This window comes from Hemicordylus capensis, chromosome 3 (assembly GCF_027244095.1).
Source record: "Hemicordylus capensis ecotype Gifberg chromosome 3, rHemCap1.1.pri, whole genome shotgun sequence".
In the NCBI taxonomy this organism is placed as follows: domain Eukaryota; kingdom Metazoa; phylum Chordata; class Lepidosauria; order Squamata; family Cordylidae; genus Hemicordylus; species Hemicordylus capensis.
Genome location: NC_069659.1, coordinates 279,011,324 through 279,036,436, shown reverse-complemented (window position 1 = coordinate 279,036,436; position 25,113 = coordinate 279,011,324). Strand labels below are relative to the sequence as shown.

The window sequence follows — 25,113 nt, the reverse complement described above, 5'->3', positions numbered from 1 at the left end:
TTGTCATCACTATCAGGAAATGGCATTCACTTGCTAAATGCCTGCCTACAGGAAGTAATGAGCTGGATGAGGGATAATAAACTGAAGCTGAATCCAAACAAGACAAAGTGTTCATTGTGGGGGACTGGAATGTGAGGGATGGGATCCCAACCTCACTCTGGTATCTCAGGCTAAGAGCACTTTTCATCAGCTTCAGCTGATTGGACAGCTGCATCTGTTCCTTGAAGAGAACAACCTCAAAACAGTAGTACACCAGGTGGTAACCTCCAGGTTCAACTACTGCAATGTAGTTTATGTAGGACTGCCTTTGTATGTAGTCCAGAAACTTCAGTTAGTTTGATTTCCAGGGTAACCCACAGAGACCACGTTATGCCCATACTTAAACAGTTGCACTGGCTGCCGATATGCTTGCTGGCAAAATACAAAGAGTTGGTTATTTCCTTAAAGTCTGTTGGAGAGGAGGAGAAGAGGATATCATCTACCCCAGGGTGAGAGGCTGGGGTGCCTGCCTGACTGCCTCTTCTCTTCTGCCCCCTTGATTGCCATCTACCTCCCTGCAGGACTGCTTGTGGAGAAGCTTTGCAGGACTGGGGCTGCAAGGGTGACTGGGCAGTTTTTCCTGGTTCCACCTGCTGGTCTTGCTGCTCAGCCTATATAGGAAGACTGCCAGTGGTGGCAGGCCCGCCACGGGCGGGGTCGCCTGTTTGGGGGAGCCACCTTGGGGGAGAAATGAGGGCGAGGGCTGGACATTTTGTCCAACTATTTGTATAGAGGGAGACATTCAATAGTGGGGCTTCTGTTTAATCAGTTTTGAGTTGTGTCAAAGTTTGGTTGAAGTTGCAATGTGTGTGGGTTTGTCTGGAGATGGGGAGCCAGGGAGAGCCTTCATTGAATGTGGGTCAGCTATTCCAGTGGTGGTGGGGAATAGAAGAAGTAACGTTGGCAGGTCAGCAGGCTGTTCCAGGGGAAGGGTAGTCAGAAATTTAATAGCTGTCTCCCCTTCCGGCTGTCCTGCCAGCTCTTTGACCTCGGGGAGCACTGCCAGCATCCCACATAACCTTACCATGCTCCTCTGCAATGCCAGGTCAGTCCAAAATAAACTAGAACTCATCCATGATTTGATTATGGATGAATGGGCCGACCTGGTGTGTATTACCGAGACTTGGTTGGGGGAGGCTAGTGGCAAAGTCTGGTCCCAGCTTCTTCCTCCAGGATATTCTGTAGAGGAGCGGGTGAGGGCATGTGGGCGGGGAGGTGGAAAGGCTGTGGTCTATAAGGATAATATCTCCCTTACCAGGGTCCCTGTCAGGGTACCGGACCATATTGAATGTGTGTACTTGAGTTTGGGGACCAGGGATAGCTAGGGACTTCTGTTGGTGTAGCCATTGCCCCGCTGCCCAGCGGAATCCCTTACTGAGATCACAGACTTGGTTGCGGAACTCGCGTTGGAGTCTCACAGACTTTTAGTGCTGGGGGACTTCAATGTTCATTTTGGGACCAATTTGTCTGGGGCAGCTCAAGAGTTCATAGCGGCCATGACAACTATGGGCCTATTCCAAGCGGTCTCTAGATCGACACATATTGCAGGTCACACGCTTGATTTGGTCTTTTACTCTGATTAGGGTGGTGTTCCATGGGTGGGGACTCCTACGATCTCCCCGTTGTCATGGATGGACCACCATCTGGTTAAAGTGGGACTTACATCCGTTTTCCACCTCCGCAGGGGCGAGGGGCCTATTAGAATGATCTGCCCGAAGAGGTTACTGGATCCGGTAAGATTCCAAGAAGCCTTGGAGGGATTCAATGTTGGCTCTGCTGGTGATCCTGTTGATGCCCTGGCTGAGAATTGGAACAACTTACTCACTAGGGCAGGAGATACGATTGCTCCCAAGCATCCCCTCTGACCTGCTTCAAAATTGGCCCCTTGGTATACGGAAGATCTACGGGGGCTGAAGTGGCAAGGTAGGCGACTGGAGCACCAGTGGAGAAAGACTTGACTCGAATCCGACATATATGACATGGAGCACATTTAAAGATCTATGCTCAGGTGATACGTGCGGCAAAGAAGTGGTTCTTTTCTGCCCGTATTGCCTCTGCGAGTTCACGTCCAGCAGAGTTGTTCAGGGTTGTGAGGGGACTAGTATCTGCCCCCTCTCCCTTGAACCAGAATTTGGAAGCATCAGTTACTTGCTGTGATGTATTTAATGAATTTTTTGCAGACAAAATCTCTTGGATTCGGGCTGACTTAGATGGAGAGTCCACAATTAATTTGATGTCTGAACTGGAGATGTCCAACAACTCCTCTTATACGATTTGACTGGATCAATTTCAGTTTGACTCCTGAGGATCTGGACAAGCTGCTTGGAGCAGTGAGGCCTACCACTTGTTCTCTTGACCCTTGTCCAACATGGCTTGTTCACTCTAGCAGGGAGGCTGTTGTAGGTGGCCTGGTAGAAATCATAAATGCTTCTCTGAGGGAGGGCAGGATGCCTCCTTGTCTTAAGGAGGCAATTATTAGACCTCTTCTAAAGAAGCCTGCATTAGATCCCTCAGAGTTGAGCAATTATAGGTCTGTTTCCAATCTCCCATGGCTAGGCAAGGTAATTGAGAGGGTGGTGGCCTCTCAGCTCCAGGCGGTCTTGGAAGAAACTGTTTATCTAGACTCATTTCAAACTGGTTTTCGGGTGGGCTATGGGGTGGAGACTGCCTTGGTTGGCCAGATGGATGATCTCCAATTGGGAATTGACAGAGGAAGTGTGACTCTGTTGGTCCTCCTGGATCCCTCGGTGGCTTTCGAAACTATCGACCATAGTATCCTTCTGGAATGTCTGAGGGTGTTGCGGGTTGGAGGCACTGTTTAATAGTGGTTCCGCTCCTACCTCTCAGACAGATTCCAGATGGTGTCAATTGGAGATTGTTGCTCTTCAAAATCTGAGCTTAAGTATGATGATCGTCAAGGCTTCGTACTTTCTCCAATGCTTTTTAACATCTACATGAAACCGCTGGGAGAGATCATCAGGGGATTTGGAGCTGGGTGTTACCAGTACATTGATGACACCCAGATCTACTTCTCCATGTCAACTTCTTGTCAACATACTGCCTGGAAGCAGTAATGGGCTGGATGAGGGAGAATAAACTGAAGCTGAATCCAGATAAGACAGAGGTACTTATTGTGCGGGGTCAGAACTCTAGAGACAACTTTGATCTGCCTGTTCTAGATGGGGTCACACTTTCCCAAAAGGAACAAGTTTGCAGTCTTGGAGTACTTCTGGATCAACGCCTCTCCTTGGTTTCTCAGGTTGAGGCGGTGGCAAGGGGTGCTTTCTATCAGCACCCCTGATACGCCAGCTGTGCCTGTTTCTTGAGATCAATGACCTCAAAACAGTGGTACATTTGTTGGCAACCTCCAGACTTGACTTCTGTAATGCGCTCTACGTGGGGCTGCCTTTGTACATAGTCCGGAAACTTCAGTTGGTTCAGAATGCGGCAGCCAGGTTGGTCTCTGGGTCATCTCGGAGAGACCACATTACTCCTCTGTTGATGGAGTTACACTTGCTGCCAATCGGTTTCCGGGCAAAATACAAAGTGCTAGTTATAACTTATAAAGCCCTAAATGGCTTAGGCCCTGGGTATTTAAGAGAGAGTCTTCTTCACTATGAGCGCCACCGCCCATTGAGGTCATTTGAGAAGGTCTGTCTCCAGTTGCCGCCAACTCATTTGGTGGCTACACAGAGACGGGCCTTCTCGGCTGCTGCCCCGAGACTGTGGAATGCGCTCCCTGCTGGGATATGAGCCTCTCCATCTCTGGCAATTTTAAAAAAACTTCTGAAAACACACCTTTTCAACCAGGCTTTCTCAGCTTTTTAAAACTTGTTTTTAAATTGTTCTGATTATTTAATCATTGTTTTATGCCTTTATAATTTTTGTTCTAATTATTAACTTATTTTAATGGTGTTTTAATGTAAACCGCCCTGAGCCTTTTGGAAGGGTGGTATAAAAGTTTTAATAATACATAAATAAAGGCCCTGAATGGCTTAGGTACAGGTTACCTTAGAGAGCTCCTTCTCCATGACCACCCAAAGTACATTAAGGTCACCTGGAGAGGTTCTCCTCCAACTGCCACCAGTTTGTCTGGTGGCAACTAGAAAAGGTGCAGAGGAGGGTAACCAAGATGACCAGAGGCCTGGAGCACTTTCCTTATGAGGCGAGGCAACTAAGGGGAGATATGATTGAGGTGTATAAAATTATGCATGGAATAGAGAGGGTGGATAGAGAGAAATTTCTCTCTCACTCACAACACAAGAACCAAGGGTCATCCGATGAAACTGAAGGTTGGGAAATTTAGGACCAACAAGAGGAAGTACTTTTTCACACAGCACATAATTAGACTGTGAGCCCTTTGGGGACAGGGATCCATCTTATTTATTTATTATTCCTCTGTGTAAACCACCCTGAGCCATTTTTGGAAGGGCGGTATAGAAATCAATTGATCAATCAAATAAATAATCAATCAATTAATCAATCAATCTATGGAATTCTTTGCCGTGGGATGTAGTGATGGCCATCAGTCTGGATGGCTTTAAAAGGGGCTTAGACAAATTCATAGCGGGCAGGTCTATCAATGGCTACTTGTCTGGTGGCTGTGGGCCACTTCCAGCCTCAGAGGCATGATGCCTCTCAATACCTCTTGCATATACCCCTTGCCTGTGGGCTCCTAGAGGCATCTGGTGGGCCACTGTGTGAAACAGGATGGAGGACTAGATAGGCCTTGGGCCTGATCCAGCAGGGCTGTTCTTATGACTCAGTACCAAGTCTTCTCCACAGCTGCTCCTACACTGTGAAATGAACTCTCCATTGACATTCAAGGCTTAACAACTTGACTGGTCTTTGAGAGGGCCTTAAGACTTACATTTCTGGTCTGGCCTCCTAGGGTTTTAAAATGATTCTAAACTGTTTTATATTGTTTTAGTTTTTGATGGCTTTGTTGGTTTTAATGGATTTATATTTCTGTTTTGCTTTTTGTGAACTGCCCAGAGCTAAGAGATAAAACAAATAATGGGAACTATATATTTCAGAATACCTGCATTTTGGCAAAGGAATATGACTTTGATTAATACTGACCCAATTAATATAATACTGTACTTATGGCATTCATTTGGAGTGGCACACATGGAGGCTGTTCTCATGTGCAGCCTAACCCAGGATATAAACTCCCAGTTTGGGTTAGGCTGCATGCAAGAACCAATGGGATGAGTTCCAATACCGGTGGGCCAGAGCCACCTAGCCCGGCTGCAAGCTGAAGTTTAGGGAGTAAGTGTTCCCTTAATCCGGGCTAGTTGCTCATGTGTGCCCCGGGCTGCTTCCAGTCCAGCTGCACACAGAGATGGGTGCCTAGAGCATCCATCTCTTGGGGGAATTCCCCAATGCAATGAACATGTTGCGTGATGCATTGTGGGATTCACGGAGGCTGGGACTCATTGTCCTGGCCTCAAATCAATCTGTCCTGTTCCACACTGCACAGAGTGGGGCTGATCATGTGGGAGTACTCTCTACCAATGAGCAACAAATGATCATCTGGGGGAAATGCAAGGTTTGGGAAGCCTCCCCCTCCCCCACAACCCACCTGGTAGGTTGTGTGAATAGCCCCATGAACTTCCTTCCACAGAACATATGATGTGAGAGAAGAGCCAGAGCCTACTCCCCATTAATGCAGAGGTTCCATCTGCACAATTTCTTTTCCTGAAAGGGAAAAGAGGGCTGCTGTGTGATCAGACATTTCTGTGGTCACTGTTCCATCATGCAAATAGCCCAGACAAAGTATGAGTTGGGGCTTTAACTCTAGATACTAGAACCATGGAATCTTATCATGAAATCTTTTCAGTACCCAGACGAACATAATGTATTCTAACTGATGATGCCTTAGCAAAATTAGGGTGTTAATCACGTCTAATAATTTCTGTTGCCAACTTAGCCTCCAAACTGAATAATCAAAGATTTGAGTCATTTTATAGATTTATCCTTTTCATAGAATAAAAGCTATAATCTGCTGCTTGGAGTGATATAGCTCCTGCTGCTGAAAATGTCGAGGGGAAACTGGTAAATAAATGTTTTTAATAACACATGTGTCACCATGTAATCCATTTACTACTTAAACTACGTATTCTGAAATAAATACAATCTGGTTTCTAGGCAGTTGCTAGGAAATACTTTTCTTAGGGCTAGGTCCAGTCTTTCCATTTTGATGATCATTTCTGAAGCACTATTGCCCCCTGGTCGTGAGATGTGGGCAATGCACACAAATCTCATCTCTTTGTAGCACTGACTCCTTTCCTTGCTGTTTCCTTAGTCATATATCCTTCCAAACATAATTCTGGGGGAAACTACTCTTTGTTCTCAGATCTTCACTGATTTTCAAAACTGTTTGTTGTCATGCCTGTTAAATATCAACTTTAACAAAAAACGAACAGAGCACAATTCATGAGAAAATAGAAATTTTATTTAAACTTCTAACTTAGGGTAAAAAATTTTACCATTCATAGGAGCTTGTGACTTCAAAAAACAAACAAGGCTGGGGCTCTTCCCATCCATATGCTCAACTTAAAAAATAATAATCTGATGTGTTATGTGGAAATAGTTCTGACACTTTGATTTGGGAGACATAGGACTAAAATGTATTGTGGTGAGAATCTGGTTATAAAGATGGGAGAATTCCCCTTAGGTTTTTTTCCTGGTCCAATCTGTTTTGAATTTCACTCTTCTTCCATTCAAGTTTATTTCTAAGTTTAATTCTGGAATTGAAGCATGAACACTTTGCCATAACCTTCAGTTCATATCATTCTCTTTCCTCTGTTACCAATGTTGATAGAATACTGCAAAAAGGCAATCTTTATGTGACAGCACATACAAATGTGAGTGCATAAAGATTAATTTTGTGCAGATTTGCATTCATGTGCAAATGCATTCCTGAACATTTGTAAAACAGGAATATTTTTAATAAACCATAAGTACAATCACTTTTTAAAAAATCAAAGAACACAAATGCACATGCACCTTAGTAAAATACCTCACACAAAGTATCTTGATGCAATCAGCCACACATGTGATATGGGAGTATTAGTGGACCACAAGCTGAATATGAGCCAGCAGTGTGATGCAGCAGCTATAAAGGTGAATGCAATCTTGGGCTGCAGTAAAAGAGGTATAATATCCAGATCAAGAGAATAAATCATTTCATTCTATTCTTGCTAGTTAGACCTCACGTAGAATACTGTGTCCAGTTTTGGGCTTCACATTTTAAGATGTGATTGATAAAATGGAATGGATTCAGAGAAAGGCAACAAAGATTGTGAGTGGTAAGGAAACTAAGTCCTATAAGGAATGGTTGAAAGAGCTGGATATGTGTAACCTGGAGAACAGAAGACTAGGGGGAGATATAGTAGCAGTCTTCAAATATCTGAAAGACTGTGATATAGAAGAAGGAGCAGACCTGTTCTCTATTGCTCCTGAGGGTAGGAATAGAACCAATGAGTTCAAATTATAAGGAAGCAGATTTAGGTGAGGCATTAGGAAGAATCTCCTAACCCTAAGGAAATGGTGGAACAGTCTGCCTTGTGCAGTGGTGCGCTTTCCTTTGCTATAAGCTTTTCAAAGAAAGACTGGACAGCCATCTGTAAGGGATGCCGTAGATTTCTGCACTGAGCTAACTGGATTGGAAAACCAAGTAAGGTTCTTCCATGGTCCCCTACACTTTAATCATCTATTATTCTATTACTATGATTAAAACAAGATTGCTTTTTTGCATGTTTTATCACTGCAGATATGCATATTGATAACGCAGCAGAGGGAGTAAGGCATAAAATTACTCAAGGAACAGAAAATTGAATGTGCTGTATCTTAGAATATGTGCCTATGTTCAGGGAAGATTGTGCTGTTGCTGGTGCAATGTGAAACATGAATTTCTGCTTGCGCTATAATATGGTAATATGGCACATGTGGAAGAGTGGAACTACTGTATCCTTCAACCCCATTAGTATGCCATTCTCAGTCTCTCAGAAGAAGGCATTTGCTATTGGCACAACAATAAAAATATTTATTAAATCTCAGCTCCTCATTCTATCTTTGTGTCTCCTCTCCTTTCCTCCAATTCTCAAGATATTTCTCAACCCTTCTTTCAATACATTATCAAGATGTCTCCATTTTTGTTTGATCTCTCCTGCCTTTTAAACCCCCTGCCAGATTTTTATCCTATTCTTCTGCCCAAGATCTATTGCTCTCTTCCACTTTTCCTTCATATACATTAGTACAAAAAGGATAAGCCACACAAAGAGGAAACTTAAGCAGGAGAGTTATGTCTACAAGGACTTTTTTGCTGCCCCCCAGGACGGAATATCCTGTAGCAGCGTCAGGAGCCAGGAAGAGCTCTTGGACTGCCCTGCTGACAGTGGCACTCTTACCCCTGGACTTCGGCGCCAAGGTCCAGGACCTCCACACCCCCTGGGGGCCCCCAAATCCTCTAGTTTATCCTGGGTGGTGTGGTCACCACTCACCCCCACTGCTCCAAGTGGCCAAATGTGATTATTTATTTTTATTTATTCATTCATTCAATTTCTATACCGCACTTCCAAAAATGTCTCAGGGCAATTTACACAGAGAAATAATAAATAAAATGGATCCCTGTCCCCAAAGGGCTCGCAATCTAAACAGAAACATAAGCTAGACACCAGCAACAGTCACGGGAGGTACTGTGCTGGGGGTGGATAGGGCCAGTTACTCTCTCCCTGCTAAATAAAGAGAATTGCCACGTTAAAAGGTGCTTCTTTGCCAAGTTAGCAGGGGACATTATGACCTGTGCTGGTTGCTTTCGAGTCAGAGGGGGGAGTGGGGAAAGAAATATGTGGGACAGAATAAAGGGATGGTGCTTAACTTGCAGTGGCAGGGTGGGGAGGGCCTCTAAAGGCCTTTAGGTCCAGGCTCCAAAATTACCTAGGGCAGCAGCTCAGTGCAGTTGGCCACTTGAGACCAAATGTCCCCATCCCTGGACCGGAGCCTACTGACACCATCTGTCTTTCTCCTGGCCAACTTTAACTCTCTGCCATCTCACTTTCATTAATGCTAATAATTAATTTTAATGTAATAATTAATGCAATGAAAATGGACCTTGGCCCTCGCACAAGTCGTGGTTGTTTCCAGCCCACAGGGGTGTTTGAGTTGTGCACCCCTGCTCTAAAGAGTCCACCAGCATAAGGAGAAATAAAACAGAGAAAAGAGAAAGAGAGACTTCAGCTGCTGATGTGGAACAGCATTGGTTTAGAGTAAAAATGAAATTCTATTTGATTCATTCTGCAGCAATGAGAGTACTAGAAAAGCTCCTCTGGGATGAAGCAACGATGCTTGTGCTTTCATTCCTCACAAACACAAAGCCTCTCAAACACAAAGTCTCTCAACCAGGGCCAAATTAGCTATAGCCCTGCTTCAGCACTGCTTTCAAGCACACACTGAAAACATTACTCACCAATCAAAGTCGGCCTCTGTGCAAACACATGGTTCAGATGTCATGGCTCCTGCATGCTTTCCTTGTATGCATTTCTTTTCTGACTTACGCTTCTGGTAGATTCTCTTGGCTCCCATGATGCATGCTTCTCCCTGAGTTAGGATAAAAACAATCTCTCTACATGCCATATTAATGTGATGTGCCCTGACAGTATTGTAAACATACACAATATGCACTTGTGGCTCTGCTTACTGAATTAGAGACTCAACAAGCTGTTTCACCTCTCTCAGCAATTGGAGCATACTGGCCACAATTTTCTTGACTCCATGAAGAACAGTGATGAGGAATATATCCAATGGGTTATGGCATATGTGTTGAATGAACACATAATTGAAGGTACCTCAAATTCATCTTCTCTGTTAGCTTCTCCTTTAAAGTTCATCTTCCACCTTAAGGGCTTGTTAGATGCAGTTGGATTTGCAAGTATAAGAAGCCTGTGGCAAATGTATTTATCTAATTCTGGACTGATATATCAGGATGAACAGAACTTTAAATCAGGAAATGAATGCCTCAAGCTCAGATCCAGCTCTCGCACTCCTTACCTGGCTATGAAGCTGCCAGGGTCGGTAGTCATCTTCAGCACACCTTCTGTCAAAAATGGATTTGTAGTCCACTTTCACCAGCTGCCACTCGGAGCGATGGCTAAAGTGCCCAAAAACTCTGCACAAAACAGTCAGAGGAGTTCAGTCTATCAGCAGTTTTATAGGTATCGCCAAAAGTCATCACCCAGATGAAAACACACTTTCTTATCTGTATTATAATCTGAATTATTAATAGGTGCTTTGAAACAAATTATATTTAAAATAAATGTATAATAGTTTAGATGTCTTATATGGAACCAGAAGTCAGAGTGCACAATACAAACAGAGTGAGATTATGGTAACTAATGTGCCTGATGTCAGTGCTCTTGGACAACTGGAAATACCTGATTATTAAGCAATACACAGCATCCCTAAGATAAATGTATTTGCTATATGTGTGAGATCAAAACAATGTTTTATAGTTCATCATGTATTATGAATTGCAAATGCAAATGTTAAATTAACAATACATTACATTCATAGCTAACATGTTTTTTAGTATCATTAACTGATTACCATGTATTAAACAGCTAATAAAGTGTAAAGTGTGCCATCAAGTCAATTTTGACTTCTGGAGCACACAGAGCCCTGTGGTTTTCCTTTGGTAGGATATAGGAGGGGTTTACCATTGCCTCCTCCCATGCAGTATGAGGTGATGCCTTTTAGCATCTTCCTGTATCACTGCTGCCCAATATAGGTGTTTCCCATAGTTTCCCATAGTCTGGGAAACATACCAGCGGGGATTCAAACCAGCAACTTTCTGCTTGTTGGTCAAGCATTTCCCCACTGCGCCACAGCTAGTAGGGAACTGAATATCCATTATGTGACTATCATTCAGCCAATGGTGATTCAAACTGCAGTGTCTGATACACTTAAAAGTAAGTTTCCTCAAAATAAAGCAATGGAAGTCCTTGCAAATAGGACTGGCCACCGATTAAATATTCTACAATTGATTTACCATCCAGTGTTGATTAAATAAATCAGTCAATATCTAAATAAATTTATATAACTCCAAAACCCTTCCAATCTAATAAGCAATGTTTCTGAGACTGTGGGAAACATCTATATCAGGCAACAGTGATGGCAATGGTAAACCCCTCATGTATTCTACCAAAGACAACCACAGGGCTCTGTGGTCGCCAGGAGTCGACACCAACTCAGTAACATGCTTTACTTTACTACATTGTTAAGAGAAAAGGCCATCTTGTTATCCTGTAACCTGTTATGCCTTATTACTATAAACCAGAACTAAATAATTTTTAAAGCATGCACATCCTTTAATTTCTGTCCTAATAATCAAAATCTGCCCCATAAGTTAATCAACTTTACTTTTTATCTACCCAGTATTTCTATTGACATTTCAGCTCTACTTACAATTACAATATATTTTGAATTGAGATAATGACTTGTCTGAGAATTTTTATAATTCAATTAAGAGTATGTTCTGATCAAATGAATTTGAACATATTCAGAGCACTGCGTTGCATTAATTTAATATTAAATTAAAATCAACAATCAAATCAACACAGTCTCCCCAATGGTGATGCCCAACTTCAGGATATATAAGCTATTTGAGGCTCAGGCAGTCTAGTTCCCTTTTCTTCCCAGCAGGTGTTCAGGTTTTCCTTTTCCAACACACATATCAAAATTCTCTGGCTCTGGAAGGGGCAGGCACCGAGTATACTCAGCCCATCTCAGACTGTTTTTTGGTGAGAGTTTCTTTTAATGAACAAATGTATGCAATTCTGCATACCTAGGGAAGCTCTGAATATGTGGAAAGCAGTCATTTCTGAGCAGCCCCATTTTGCTTCCAAACTGATAGGCAGTCAACGCCTGGGCTAGCAGTTAGAATATGGTAACCATGAAATAGTTACCATGAACATTATCTGAAGATGGTCATTATCAACTTTGTATCCTCTACTTACGTCATTATCAGGGTCTCTTCACCAGGCTCACCCAAAACTCCATCAACAAAAAGCGGGATGGAAGTGAAGCTGTACTTGCTCCAGGATCTTCCCTCATCAAAACTTAACCTATTGGAGACAAAAACACTGGAGAACACCGTTTCTGGAAACAGTGTTGAAAAATAAAGATATGTACAGAAAAGAGACAACATAGTTTCTGTATGTGCCGTATGGGCTCAGATTTAAGAACACTGAGAGACACAATCCAAGATGACTCCTCACATACGATTTCAGAAAATCTGTAGAAAATCTGAAGTTGTCCTATGTGAAGGTTTGTGGCCACTTTTCAGTCATAGCCCCCAAAGCAGTTGAACAAAAAGAAAAAGAGACAAATAAAAAACAATCAAAGAAATCAAAATTAAACAACTGCTTAATAAATGGCAAAACACAGTGAGTAAAGATAGATAGATAGATAGATAGATAGAGCGCAAAAAGAAGAGATTCACTATAAACACCCTGAGAAAAAAGGGCTGAAAGAACAGAGCAAAACATTCTTCTCAAAGGAAGGATTCCTGGGTCTAGGCACCACAGGGGAAGAGTCCCTATCTCGCATAGCTTCTAAATTCTCTATATGTATTTCGGAGCCCCCTCTGAAGATCTCAACAAGCAGGTGGAATCTTATCAGATCAAGCAGTCCTTTAGATACACTGAACTCAAGTCATTTGGAACTTTAAACTGGGCTTGGAAATTAATCAGTAGCCAATGCAGTCACTCTCCAAATACAGTAACAGGTCCCCTATAGCACCTTAGCAGCAGCATTCTGCAACAGTTAAGAATTTACAAACACTCTTTAAATTTACCTCCACTTAAAGCTTACCGCAGTAGTCTAATTGGACGTGAACAAAGCATGCATGACAGTGGTCAGAACTGCATTATCCCCCCGCCCCCCACCTCCCAAAAAAGGCTGCAGTATGTGCACCAGCCAAAGCTGTGCAGAATGACTCCTGGTTACAGTTGCCATCTCACCGGAAAAACTGGATCCAGAGGAAGACCCAACCTGCGCACCTGATCTTTCATAAGGAGTGCTACTCACACAATAATCCAGAACAGAAGAATGGTCCATTTCCAAGTTACGTTCCTGCTGACCCAAGAATATTTCTGTCTTACCTGGATTAAGTATCATTTGTTAATCTACAGTGGTGGCTGGTATGGGTGGCCGTGGGAGGACAGAAAATGAGCCACAGCTGAGGCTTGTTCTCTTTTTGCCCCACCCAGCTGCCTCTCTCTCTCTCTCAAGTCACTCCATCATGGCATTAACTGGAGGCAATCCCTAACCTGGTGGATACCAGCCACATGCCTTGGCTTAATGCTGTAGTGGGAAGGGACAAGTAGAGTGAGAAAAAACTGCATCTGTGGCTTGCTTTCTGTCCCCTCCCCAGCCCCACTTTTACCAGTCATCACTGTTAGTCTACATCCAGCCCATCACAGGCTCCAAACAATGCTTAAGGATGTCCATTGCATTCTTGGGGCCATAAAGAAAGAAGAAACCGAGCTGGGTGCCAGCCAGCTGCATATTAGTAGTACTGCACTTCAAAACCCAAGAGAACTTTTAGCAGTTTTATTTGCATGTTTTAAGATCTACATGCTGTTAAAAATTCTGAAAAAATAGAGTCCTTGAACATGCAAGTCCCTTATATAGCAAAGCACTGACAATGGAAAGAAGTAAACACTAGATCTGCATAAGGATCAGCATTCGTACCTACTACTACTTCTACTTTTTATAAACCGTTCTTCAACCAAAGTTCTCAAAGTGGTTTACATCGATATAAATAAATAAATAAGTAAGTAAGTAAGTAAGTAAGTAAATAAATAAATAAGATGGCACCCTGTCCCTGAAGGGCTCACCATCTAAAAAGAAACATAAAGGTAGACACCAGCAACAGACACTGGAGGGATGCTCAGCTGGGGTTAGATAGGGCCAGTTGCTCTCCCCCTGCTAAATAAAAAGAATTGCCACTTTTAAAAAGGTGCCTCTTTGCTCAGTTAGCAGTACTTGTTTTTAGGCGATATATAAATGTCCTGTGAAAACAGTGTGTCCCAAGAAATGGCAAATATACACAGAGAATACAGAGAAAACAATTAACTATAAAGCAGGGGGGGTGTCATGAAAGAAGTTCATGACACAGAGAGAGTGAGAAATGAAATGGTAGATGTGATTCAGTCTTCAAAGGCAAAAACACCTGCAGGGGTGTGGGTGTGACTGCAATTATCCATATACCCTGCAGAGTTCAGAAATTGCTTTATTTCCCTACTTGAGAGAAGGTACTTAGAAAGAATAATTGTGGACAATAACATGAAAATATAATGTATCACATCACAGTCATCATAAACGGAAAATAATGTGAGGAATCATTGTGTAATGAATGGAAAAGTATAGAGAAGATTACTGTACAGTTCTAGGAGCCCTGCCTCATAAAAGATATAAGAGAACTTAAGCAGAGATATAGAAGAAAAAGAAGTATCAGGTGTTTGGAATTCTTTTCATATGACAATAAGGTATTTTGAAAGTTCTATGCAATGTGATTGAACAAGAGGAAAATACTAAAACATACTTGAACGTTATAATACATAGTCAGATTGCTAGCAGCCAATGGTGTGAATGAGCTCATACAAATACTAGAAACACTAATGTGTCTAAGGCTTTCTCATCAGAGGTCACTGAAGCTAGGGATGATTGGAGCTGCAACAACAGCTGGAGACCCAAGTTTGAGAACCCTTGGTCTAAGGCAAGATTATCATCTACGAAGAGGCAAGGCCTTTTCCGTTATGGCCTTTGTATGTTTTCCAGTGTCTTTTTTGAGTCACGTGGACTCTTTTTGTTCCATTCCCCAATTTCAGAGTGATTGGGCAGAGGGCTGAATTTTGGTGAATTTCTGAGGTTTTTCTTCATAAGGTGCAGTGTGCTAGATTGATCCATTCATCATATTCTTAGTAAATGAGAGTGCGAAAAAGTGAAAGTGGGGTCATGAGAGTTGTTTAATTGAAAAAAATCTCATTTGCTATCATAGAATGAGAATTTACACCTCAGAAAATAAGGGAATAACATCCCTTCAGAAAAACTTCTGAGGGGATGGGTGAAATTGGGGACGGGTGGTAGCCTCCACCCATTAGGCACTATCTACCAGCCCACCCCGCTCTTTTGGGACAGATCCACTTTCTGGCCCCAATCTGCCCCAAAGACACCAAAACTTCAAAAATTGCCAAAAAATCAGCCCTCTGCCCAATCCCCCTGAAATTGGGGTGGTAGCCTCCACCCAATAGGCACTACCACCCCACCCCACTCTTTTGGGGCAGATCCACTTTCTGCCCCCAAACTGCCCCAAAGTCACTAAAACTTCAAAAATTCTCAAAAAATCAGCCCTTTGTCCAATCCCCCTGAAATTGGGGTGGTAGCCTCCACCCATTAGGCACTACCACCCCACCCCACTATTCTGCCCCAGGCCCCACTTTCTGTCCCAATCTGCCCCAAAGACACTAAAACTTCAGAAATTCCCAAAAAATCAGCCCTTGGCCCAATCCCCCTGAAATTGGGGTGGTAGCCTGCACCCATTAGGCACTACCACCCCACCCTACTCTTTTTGCCCAGATCCCATGCTATGCCCCTGAACTGCCCCAAAGTCACCAAAACTTCAAAAATTCCCTAAAAATCAGCCCTTTGCCCAATCCCCCTGAAATTGGGGTGGTAGCTTCCACCCATTGGGCACTACCACCCCACCCCAATATTTTGCCCCTGGGCCCCTTTTTTCCCCCAAATCGATTCGGATTCAGCTTCGGATTAAATCCGAATCTGAACCGAATCAAGGGTGATTTGGGTGGCCCATATTTGGGCACAAAACAGAACAGGGGTGATTTGGTTCGGGTCCCGAATCGGTTCACAGAAAATCCGAATTGCACACCCCTACTGAAAATAGCAGGTTTTCCCCTTGTTTTTTAAAATAAATTGGCACAAAAACAGCTCCCAAACACAACAAAAGGCACAGCAAAGTGCCCTATAATGCTCCACAGGTCCCCAGTAGTCCTTCAGTGCCTTCTTCCGGGCCAAAACTCGGCTGAAAATTGAATGTTTTTTTCTGTGCCCCCCCCCCGCCCCCAAGAACTGAACCATAAAATGGCTCCCAGAGTCAGATAGCTGGCCAGAAATGACACCAATGGACTGACTCGGTATAAGATAGATTCCTATGTTCCTTTTTGTTCTTAAATTACTGACAGCAAATTTTTGAATGGTAGGTAGGTGGCACATGTGCAATGTATTGTGTGTACATAACAGCTGTGGAATTCCCTCCCAAAAATGATCCATGATGATCTGTGCCTCCTGGTTTACTAGAGGAAGCTTAGAGGGTCCTGTTTGCCCAGGCATTAGGCCATTAATGTGAATGTAGCTGTTAGAGGCCTTGGATTCTTAAAAATTGATTGCTACACACTTTTTACTAAACATTTTATATTCATCATACATGGCTGACACTCAAGGCAAGGAAGTGCTGGTGGAACTAACAGAACTTCCCGACCCAAAATATGTCCCTAAGGGTTGTACAGCCCCTCAGGTGGCACAGAAGTCTTGCTGGATAAGGTGAGGACATCAAAAATTGATGCTTTCCTGGTGCACCAGTGCAGTTGAGAAATTCTGTTAGGCTGCTCTCTCTCTGCATTGCTGCTTTCTTGCTCTGTATGTCAGCCACGATGTTTAAATTGTGACACTTTTAGACTGCAGGGCAGTTCAGCAATGTGATGAGAGAAAGAGAGAGAGAATATAGAATATGGAATGGTTTGTTTCTCCCACTGTACATTATTTTTCTTTTCATAGATCCTCATGATTCTCCTGGAGTAAAACAGTACAAGTCCAATGATTTTAACCCAAATGACAATATGAGTTAAAATGACAATATGGGTTTTTTAAAAGCCACTAATGAGCTTCTCCTCCTACACACCTTTTGTGTAAAACTGTAAGCCTTACTGTGGCATGATCAAGAGCGAAAGCATGTAAGTTACTTAATTGGCATATCCTGGCACTTAGTTAAAATATTTAGTCATGGTCCAATAGCTGGTGGCGTGTAATATATAATGAAGGACTCCATGACTAATGAAATCAGAGAAGTCACAGTAATTACCAGAGATGTCTGATAGGCAGAGACGTATGTTTCATGGCAACCAAAACCCCGCCTTGATCCAGATAAAGAACACTGTGTTCCTCTTCAAAGATCTGGAGAAAAACACAGAAAGGCAAAGTTTTCTCAGTGTGGATCACAGTTCCATAACCAGGTGGTGACAGGTTTCTTCTGAGATAGTAAACAGAATATAATGCAGAAGAAAAATCTGGCCTCCAAATCAGATCAAGCTTTAAAGTCATCTTGCCCATCTCTCACCGACTCTTAAATTTGTCATATTATCCCACACAGCCAACATATACTTGAAATGAGAATAATCAAGGTGTCATTTCATTGATTAAGGAAGTTCATCCAATCCCCCCCCCCAAAAAAGAGTCTTCCATTTTGTAGGTTCAAGCTGAGCAAACACTACAACATATTAATTTCCTGAAATGCTGGTTCAAATATTTAAGTAGATTCTATTTAGTGCTCCCTTTCAGTACCTATCCATGCAGTGAAGTTTGTAAAAATGCTTATGAAAAATGTAAGAAACCAGAAAAACCTTTTGTTACTCCCACAAAAATCCCAGCATCTATAATGAAGATAAGTGCCTAACCATAATGCCTGACCCCATTTTCATGTGGGTCAAGGGCACCAATCTATCACTCAAGCTATGTTTGTAGCAAGTACTACTTGCTGACTGAATCTGACTGGATTTACAATGCTTCAAATTGCAGTGTGATATTTGAGAACTAAGATCTTTACTCACAGTTCCACAATCATATCATTGCAGTATTTTCAAGAAAAATGAACAGCTTGGGCCTGCTCTGTATCAGCTATAGTGCAAGAGAGCATATACAGAAGCAAATGATTTATACAGTTCTGCAGAATTTTGTTGCAATATGATCCCCTTTACACATAACCATAGTGAGATATGTGGTTCTGGTCACCTCTGCAATCACTACCAGATTGCTCCAGGTAAAATTTCCAACTTCAACCCTTGTTGAAGCATGTTCATTTAATGTCCAAGCAACAAATGCCTCTTTGGGAGATGCTTTGTCTGCATGTTATGTAAACATGCTAGGGCCATACAGTCGTGTGGGCTCCATCCATTTAAAAGAACTACTATTCCCACAATTCATCACACCATCTGGGGTCCTAAGGACCTTAATGGGGAGAAGTTACCTTTTAAAACAGAAGCTGCTACAAGATAGAAGCAGCCAGGCGGCTGGCTCCAGAAGAGGACATTGTGCTGTTGTCTCTTGCACCCAGATCCAGTAAAGGAGAGGGAGTCGAGGGCAGGAGAAGGCAGAGAAAGGCAAGAGAATGGAGGGGATGAGTGGAGGGTAGTGGCAGGGGGGTGTCTGACAATATGTCAGATCAGGGACATAGCAAGGTTGGAGGGGGCCCAGAGACAAGATTTTAAAATGGGCCCCTCGCTGATACACACACACAAACACACTTCACAATATATCGAGCACTCACACTCACATCCCCATTATAAATATGGTGAATATCTAGTTCACATTGAATCTAGTTTTTTTACTCTCTGCTCCTGCCGATCTCCAAGAGACTCAACATAATTCATAGGGGTTGTAACACGGGTGGGTGGGGAGTCATGTGATGTGCCTCTGGGGGGCCCCTTGAGGCAGTGGGGCCCCAAGACGACTGCCTCCCCTTGCCTAATGGTAGTTACGCCCCTGTGTCAGATAAATTTTGGGTCCTATCTTATTTGACCCTGACCCAACCATTTTGGGGACCATGTTGGCCCTCTCAACCATTTCTCTGTCACGTCGGATTGGATTGAATGTGACATTTTTTGCTGTGCACAGGGCCTAAAACATGGGCCAAAATTTGGAAATGGCTTTGAATCAATGCGAGAGGTAGTACAGAGGTGATGGTAACCAACCAATTCTGGGTATATGTAAAGGGATTTGATGCTGAAAGCATCTGTACATTTACTTATGAATAAGAAGTTAGGTACACCTAACTTCTCTTTTTAATTTCAATGAGAATTCCTCAAGTAAAGTTAGTCAGAGTGTCAGCCAATGGAACTTACTCCAAGAAAACATGAAGAGGATTGTACTGTAAGCCAATAAGAGTAAGACCAAAATCATGTTCATGACAAATAGTTCAGGTACTATTTAGTTTACATGGGCAGAATGGATAAACTGAAACAGTAACTAAGGAATATGGAATCCCTGGATTTCTATCCAACAAACAGAGGCTAAGAATTAAAATGTAACAAATTAAAACAAATTATAAAATAACAATGGCTGACATGACCACCCTGAGCCATTTTGGAAGGGTGGTGTACAAATCAAATCAAATCAAATCAAATCAAATCAAATCAATCAATCAATAAATAATGATGCACAGCCTACTGCCTTCATAATAGTCCACCCCAAGGCTGATATGGACTTCAAAGACAGTTGCGATGGCCTTTGTCACAAATGGGGAAACCACCAGAAATGCAGCGTCTGCAATCATTGCTTCAAAACAGTATCAGGGCTGCCTTTGAAGTCTTCAAGAGTCCCAGGGTGCACCATTAGGGTATGGCTACACATTGTGTTAGCCAATATATTTAATAAAACAGCACAAAACAGCAAAAGCCATATGCCAATGCTAGCGACGGCTATGTGAATGTTACAGGAATAGAACCACTCTTCCTTTTTTTAGTGTTAGTCCTTTTTCAGTGTGCTTAGACAGATAACAGAAGGTTAGCAGGAACCATAATTTCTAAAATATAATCACAGAAATGTTTAATTAATAACATAAATAATTTCAACATATCTTGGTCAAAGTAGAAGCAGTGGCCCTCAATGTTGTATGTATAGATGGCAAAGTAACAATCAGTTCAGCTCTTTCTATTTGCTTTGTTAATTCCACTTAAGTGTGTACTTGATTCCACTTTATGAGGACAGTTATTGCATGCTAATTAAATGCCAACTACTTACTAAAAACATATTTACTGATGTGTAACAACCATGCCTTGAATTGTCCATCTGATTACTTGATTGCCAGCACTCATTAAATGCTTGTATTCAGTGTAATGGATATGCAATTAATAGCGAGCCAGACAGGCAGTTCAACAAACAAAGAGTGTGGCAGGGAAAGCATTTGTTTGGAACTCATCATTTCCAGCTTGTGTATAATCTACTGAAGTTGTTTTTCTTATGACTGATAATTTATAGTAACATAGATCTGTTTAAGGTAATCTACAGATCATTATTAGAAAGTCCCATCTTGTTGAAATGTATGTGAATTCTTCAGCACTGTCCTGGAATAAAATGCTTGTGGACTGCAGCCATAGTTATTTTTATCATGCTGACTATATTTAAATTATTAGTCAGATCAACATAGCCTAACAAGACAGGAATGATGAGGGTTGGGTCCCTGCCACGTTTGGCTTATTTACAACCCTTTAGTTTTATTTTGCTACCTGTGGATCACTCAGCAATCCATGAGGTGTCATATGCATTTATGATGGCTGTTATTTTCTATTTTTATTCAGTGTTAATTATGATGCTGCATCATAATGCACCCCCCCTTCTTCTGGATGACTCCTTGAAGAAATGGCATCAGTGGTTGGCTTCACTGGGCAGCTGCTGAGGGTCCAGAGCCTACAAAGGCACATCGCTAATCCCCAAAATGACCTCCTGTACCCACAGCCTTCATTTGGTGGTGGTGGTGGTGGAGAAACTCCTTTGGGACCCATCCAGGTAGGAGGAAGGGGTCCATGGAAGGCAGTTGACCAAGCCCCTCTGGCCCTGACTCATTGGACATATTGGAGGCAATGATAAGCATATTTTGAAGGCCCCAGGCTCCACAATGGACCTTCTCCATTCTTCATTGTGCCCAAATATTTGGGACACATCTTTGGTACATTAGTAGCCAACACCTCTATGGAGCCGGAGGCAATCAGGACATTCAGTGACCCCATTTACCATTCCCATTGCTTCTGATAAGCCGAAATGGTCATCTGGAGGTGATGTGGAGGACCTGATTCCCATCCTAAAGGACATAGTATACCCTGAGGCCTCTAGACTAGCTGCACAGTGATCACCATAGAACTGCACCAGGGCCTATTGGCCAGGAGGGCCCTTTTGTGAATTCATTTCAGAACAGTTTGGACTCTGTTCAACACCAAGTCTAATTCTAAATTGATGCACAAAACCTGGAGTCTTCTTTTTGCTGATTGAATTTGAGATTTTTGGCAGCAACCCAAGTGGTTTTGAAGGTTATTTACTTCTGGAGGCCTTTTCCCTGCTTGTTCATGAAATTTGATTGTCTTCCAGGAATGGCACACTGCTTATTTGGGCTGATATATAGGACCAATTACATATAATGATTTCCTTCCATAGAGAAATATCCACAAGAATATTATAATGGTTTGCAAAACTCACATGCATTCACAGGAAACCCATGTAAGAAATTTTGCAATCCACAGATTATTCCTGCACATGCCCATATGAATTTCACATTCTATATATTTCTTCCTGATGAAAAATTTGTTACATCAAATTTAGCATTTAGTTATCTGGACTGCGGAGATATTGAGATACTTTACATTTTAGTATATTTAAATTTTGCATTTTAATTAATATTGACATAGCATTTTAGGAGCAATTTTTATTTGCAGCATGCTTACTGATGTTTTGGTATGAGGCAGGGATATGTGCTGTCTTCTGGAGGTTGTGGTATAATCAAGGAGTGAGGTTAGTATAACTTTCATTATGAGTTAATAAGGAAATTTCAGCATGAGCAATGCCATGTAAATAATAAATGACATTTTCCTGTTCTCATAAAATAATAAGAACTGGAGCAAGGATCAACAAGAGAACGGGAAGGCAATGAATTTAAATAGAATAAGTATTTCTTTAAGCACTTAGGCTGCATAGTCCTTGCTCTAGACTATTATTAAAGATAAGAATGCAGTAGTACTGGTATTTAAAAAAAATAGGATTTGACATAATATAGATAATGACAACATTTAGAATTGTATTAGATGAAGGGCAGGATGCCCTAGGTTGAAATTATGGTTTGGCCTTGGGGAAAAAATTGTTTGATTTTAGCTTCAGCTCTTGAAAAATGGGAATGAAATCTTGGAAGGAAGATGGTTGCTGCTAGGGTAATTTCAATTCAGTTCTAGTCCGTAACCATTTTTAAAGAATATCAAATGCTATAGTTATAGAAGTGTTCTGTCTACATAAAAATCTTACTTCAAAAGTTGATCATGTTTATTATTTAAAGAGTATCTAAAATTTACATGCTAAATGTAATTAATTAGCATGGATAATCAAAGACATAAGTCAACCAAGAGTGTGTGGTGAGGAGGCTAATTATTTAGCCACAGAAGCAAAACAATATCCTTTAGGCCAGGGTTCCCAACCTTTAGTCCCCAGATGTTTTGGACTAACAATGCCATCATCCTCAGCCATAATGGCCATCAACAGTCATTGTGACAAGGGAAGACCGAATTTGTAATCTAAGAAGATCTGAATACTCAAGGCTGAGAACGCCTGCTGTAAGCCACTCAATGAAGCTATTCTCACGAGCAGCGAAAACCGGACTAGGGAAGTCCAGCCCAGTTTTCACTGCACGTGAGAAGCGGTGCGGCGGCGAGCCCTCTAAAGTAGCTCACCGCATACCCCAAAACTGGGCTAAGCGATGGTGCAGCCACAGTGGGGGGAGGGGGGCTCCCAGTGATGCACTGCGCACTTGCGCGGTGCATGATTGGAGCTCCGGCAGGAGGGGCACCACATGGCAGCATTTCCCTGCGCCTGACCTCAGGAGTGCCTGAGCGAGGCATAGGAGCACTGCAGAGAAGCTGCTACTTGTCTGGGTGGGTGATCCGCCTGCCCAAGGAAAGGTAAGCAATCGTCTGCAGGGAGAGTGGATCAAACCTGCTCTCCCCGCAGACCTTCTTTCAGTTCTTCACACTGCTCATGTGAAGCGCATCAATGTCAGTGGTACAAAAAAGCTTCAGTAGTAGTGTAACAGCAAGCATTCAGAGTCATTACAGAGAACACAATCATGACTTACACAAAACGTTTCTAAGATAGTATGATGTCGTTCTTGAACCAATATTCCCTTTCTGGTAATAAGGTATTATTCATCTCCAGTTATACCATTCATATCATTTATATATGTATTCTTCTTTCTATACTGATGCCTCAGTGCTGGAGTCAACAAGAATCCCATCTGTTAGGAGTAAACTCCCTTTTCAGCCCCAGGACTTTCTCAGGACCAGACTGGCATTACCAGTGACCAAACAGGAAAAAACATGCTAATTTGGCATCAGTGCCCTGCTCCCACACTGGATACCAATACCAAGAGGGCTGAGCAGAAATCAGTGACTTGGGAAGACCCTAGAACAATTGAAAACAAGTCTGGTATGAATATCCTAAGAAGCCTTTCCCAGGAAATTAAAGGCAATCACTAATAAAGAAATCCCTTGGCAGGCACAGTAATCTCCCTGTTCAAGCACAAAACCATTTTCCCTACTACTGTTTAAGTCTTGAGGACTAAAACCTCATGAATAGATCAATCTCGAAGGATGAACTTCACACTACACTTAGGTGATTAAGCCTATCTGAATTTCCCAAAGTAATAAGCTTAGTCACAAGACTTCCTCGCTGTCCTTCATCAATATACAGATAAGAATTCTCATTTTGAAAGGTGGAAAGTGCTCAGCCCTTCTGTCAAAGACACATAGAGGCTGTTCTCATGAGCAGCCAAGACTGGGCTAGGGCAGCTAAGCCCAGACTTGGCTGCCCATGGGAACTATTGGGAGCTGACTGGCCTTTGGTGATGCCTTAGTGGGAAACCCCCTTAGGAAGCCCACCTCCTAAATGAGGTCAAGGGAGCAAGCCCTCCCTTAATCCTGTTGAGCTGATTGTCTGTCAGCGCTGGCTGCTTTTAGCCAGTGATGAAAGACTGATGGGTGCCTGTCCATCACTGGGGGGGGGGGATCCCCACAATGTCCTGGTCCCTGCACCTCCACACCCTGTGGGACAGTGGCAGACCATCGGGGCACATGATCCACGTGCCCAGACAGTCCTCAGAAGTCATCTGTAGGGAAGGTAGGCTTCTGCAGCCTTCCCTGCTACCCACCCGCCAAGTTGTGAGAACAACCACTTAGTCTTAGGTTATAAACCCTTCTCAAAAACTAGTACTCTTGTTCAGCGTTAATGTTCCATTCTGTTCAGCATTCAGAGAGTGGCTATTGTTCAGCATCTGTGGTTCAGCTTTTGGTTAGCTTTGCCACTCTTGCCAACTTCCCTTCAGATTCATCTCCATGTCCCTTGGGCAGTGAGGCTGCACTGATTGTCATTATCTGGACCATCCATCCCACTAAAAACCCAGATGGGGTGCACACTCTGTGGATGAATCCTAGAGATTCCCAAGCCTGAGAATCTCTGAGCTGAAATCACTATTTTGGGGCCTCACAATTCCTTGCAAGCTGCTGAACGTAACTGCCCAGAGTTCTCTTCACCACACAGATCTCCAAACTCATCATTCCAGCCCAAAGCAAAGCTGAAAGCAGGGGCATATCTAGTGTGGGGCAGGCAGGGCACGTGCCCCGGGTGCCACTTGAAGGGGGTGCGCCATTTTTTAAATCATTTTTTAAAAATGGCCACCAAAAACAAAATGACCACTGTGCATGCTCAAATGGCCTCTGTGAGGCCCTAGGCCATGTCAGGCCTCGCAGAAGCCATTTGAGCATGTGCGGTGGCCATATTGTTTTCAGCAGCCATTATTTTTAAAAAATATTTTTTAAAAAATGGCCACCGCACATGCTCAAATGGTCCCTGTGAGGCCCTAGAGGCCAGCAGGGGGAGGGATAACCCTTTGCAGACCACCCCACATGGCCTTTAGGAAGCCCCCCAAAGGGGCTACAGGTAATTATATATATATATAAATATATAAGTCAC

The 25,113-nt window shown here is 42.7% G+C and overlaps 1 protein-coding gene across 8 annotated transcripts in view; it reads right to left on the bottom strand.

Annotated features, from left to right (window-relative positions):
• The window catches only part of SORCS1 (sortilin related VPS10 domain containing receptor 1), a 664,028-nt gene that overhangs the window by 116,882 nt on the left and 522,033 nt on the right, over nucleotides 1-25,113 (bottom strand). For all 8 annotated transcript variants that reach the window (XR_008318829.1, XR_008318830.1, XM_053305813.1 and 5 more), the window contains exons 13-16: nucleotides 17,201-17,292; nucleotides 12,057-12,164; nucleotides 10,093-10,210; nucleotides 9,512-9,642 (exon numbers count right to left, since the gene is read on the bottom strand). Coding sequence is in view for 6 of the 8 variants with exons in the window: in XM_053305813.1 (XP_053161788.1) it covers nucleotides 9,512-9,642; nucleotides 10,093-10,210; nucleotides 12,057-12,164; nucleotides 17,201-17,292 (449 nt within the window). In the remaining 2 variants the exon portion in view is untranslated. The remainder of the gene's footprint in view (nucleotides 1-9,511; nucleotides 9,643-10,092; nucleotides 10,211-12,056; nucleotides 12,165-17,200; nucleotides 17,293-25,113) is intronic.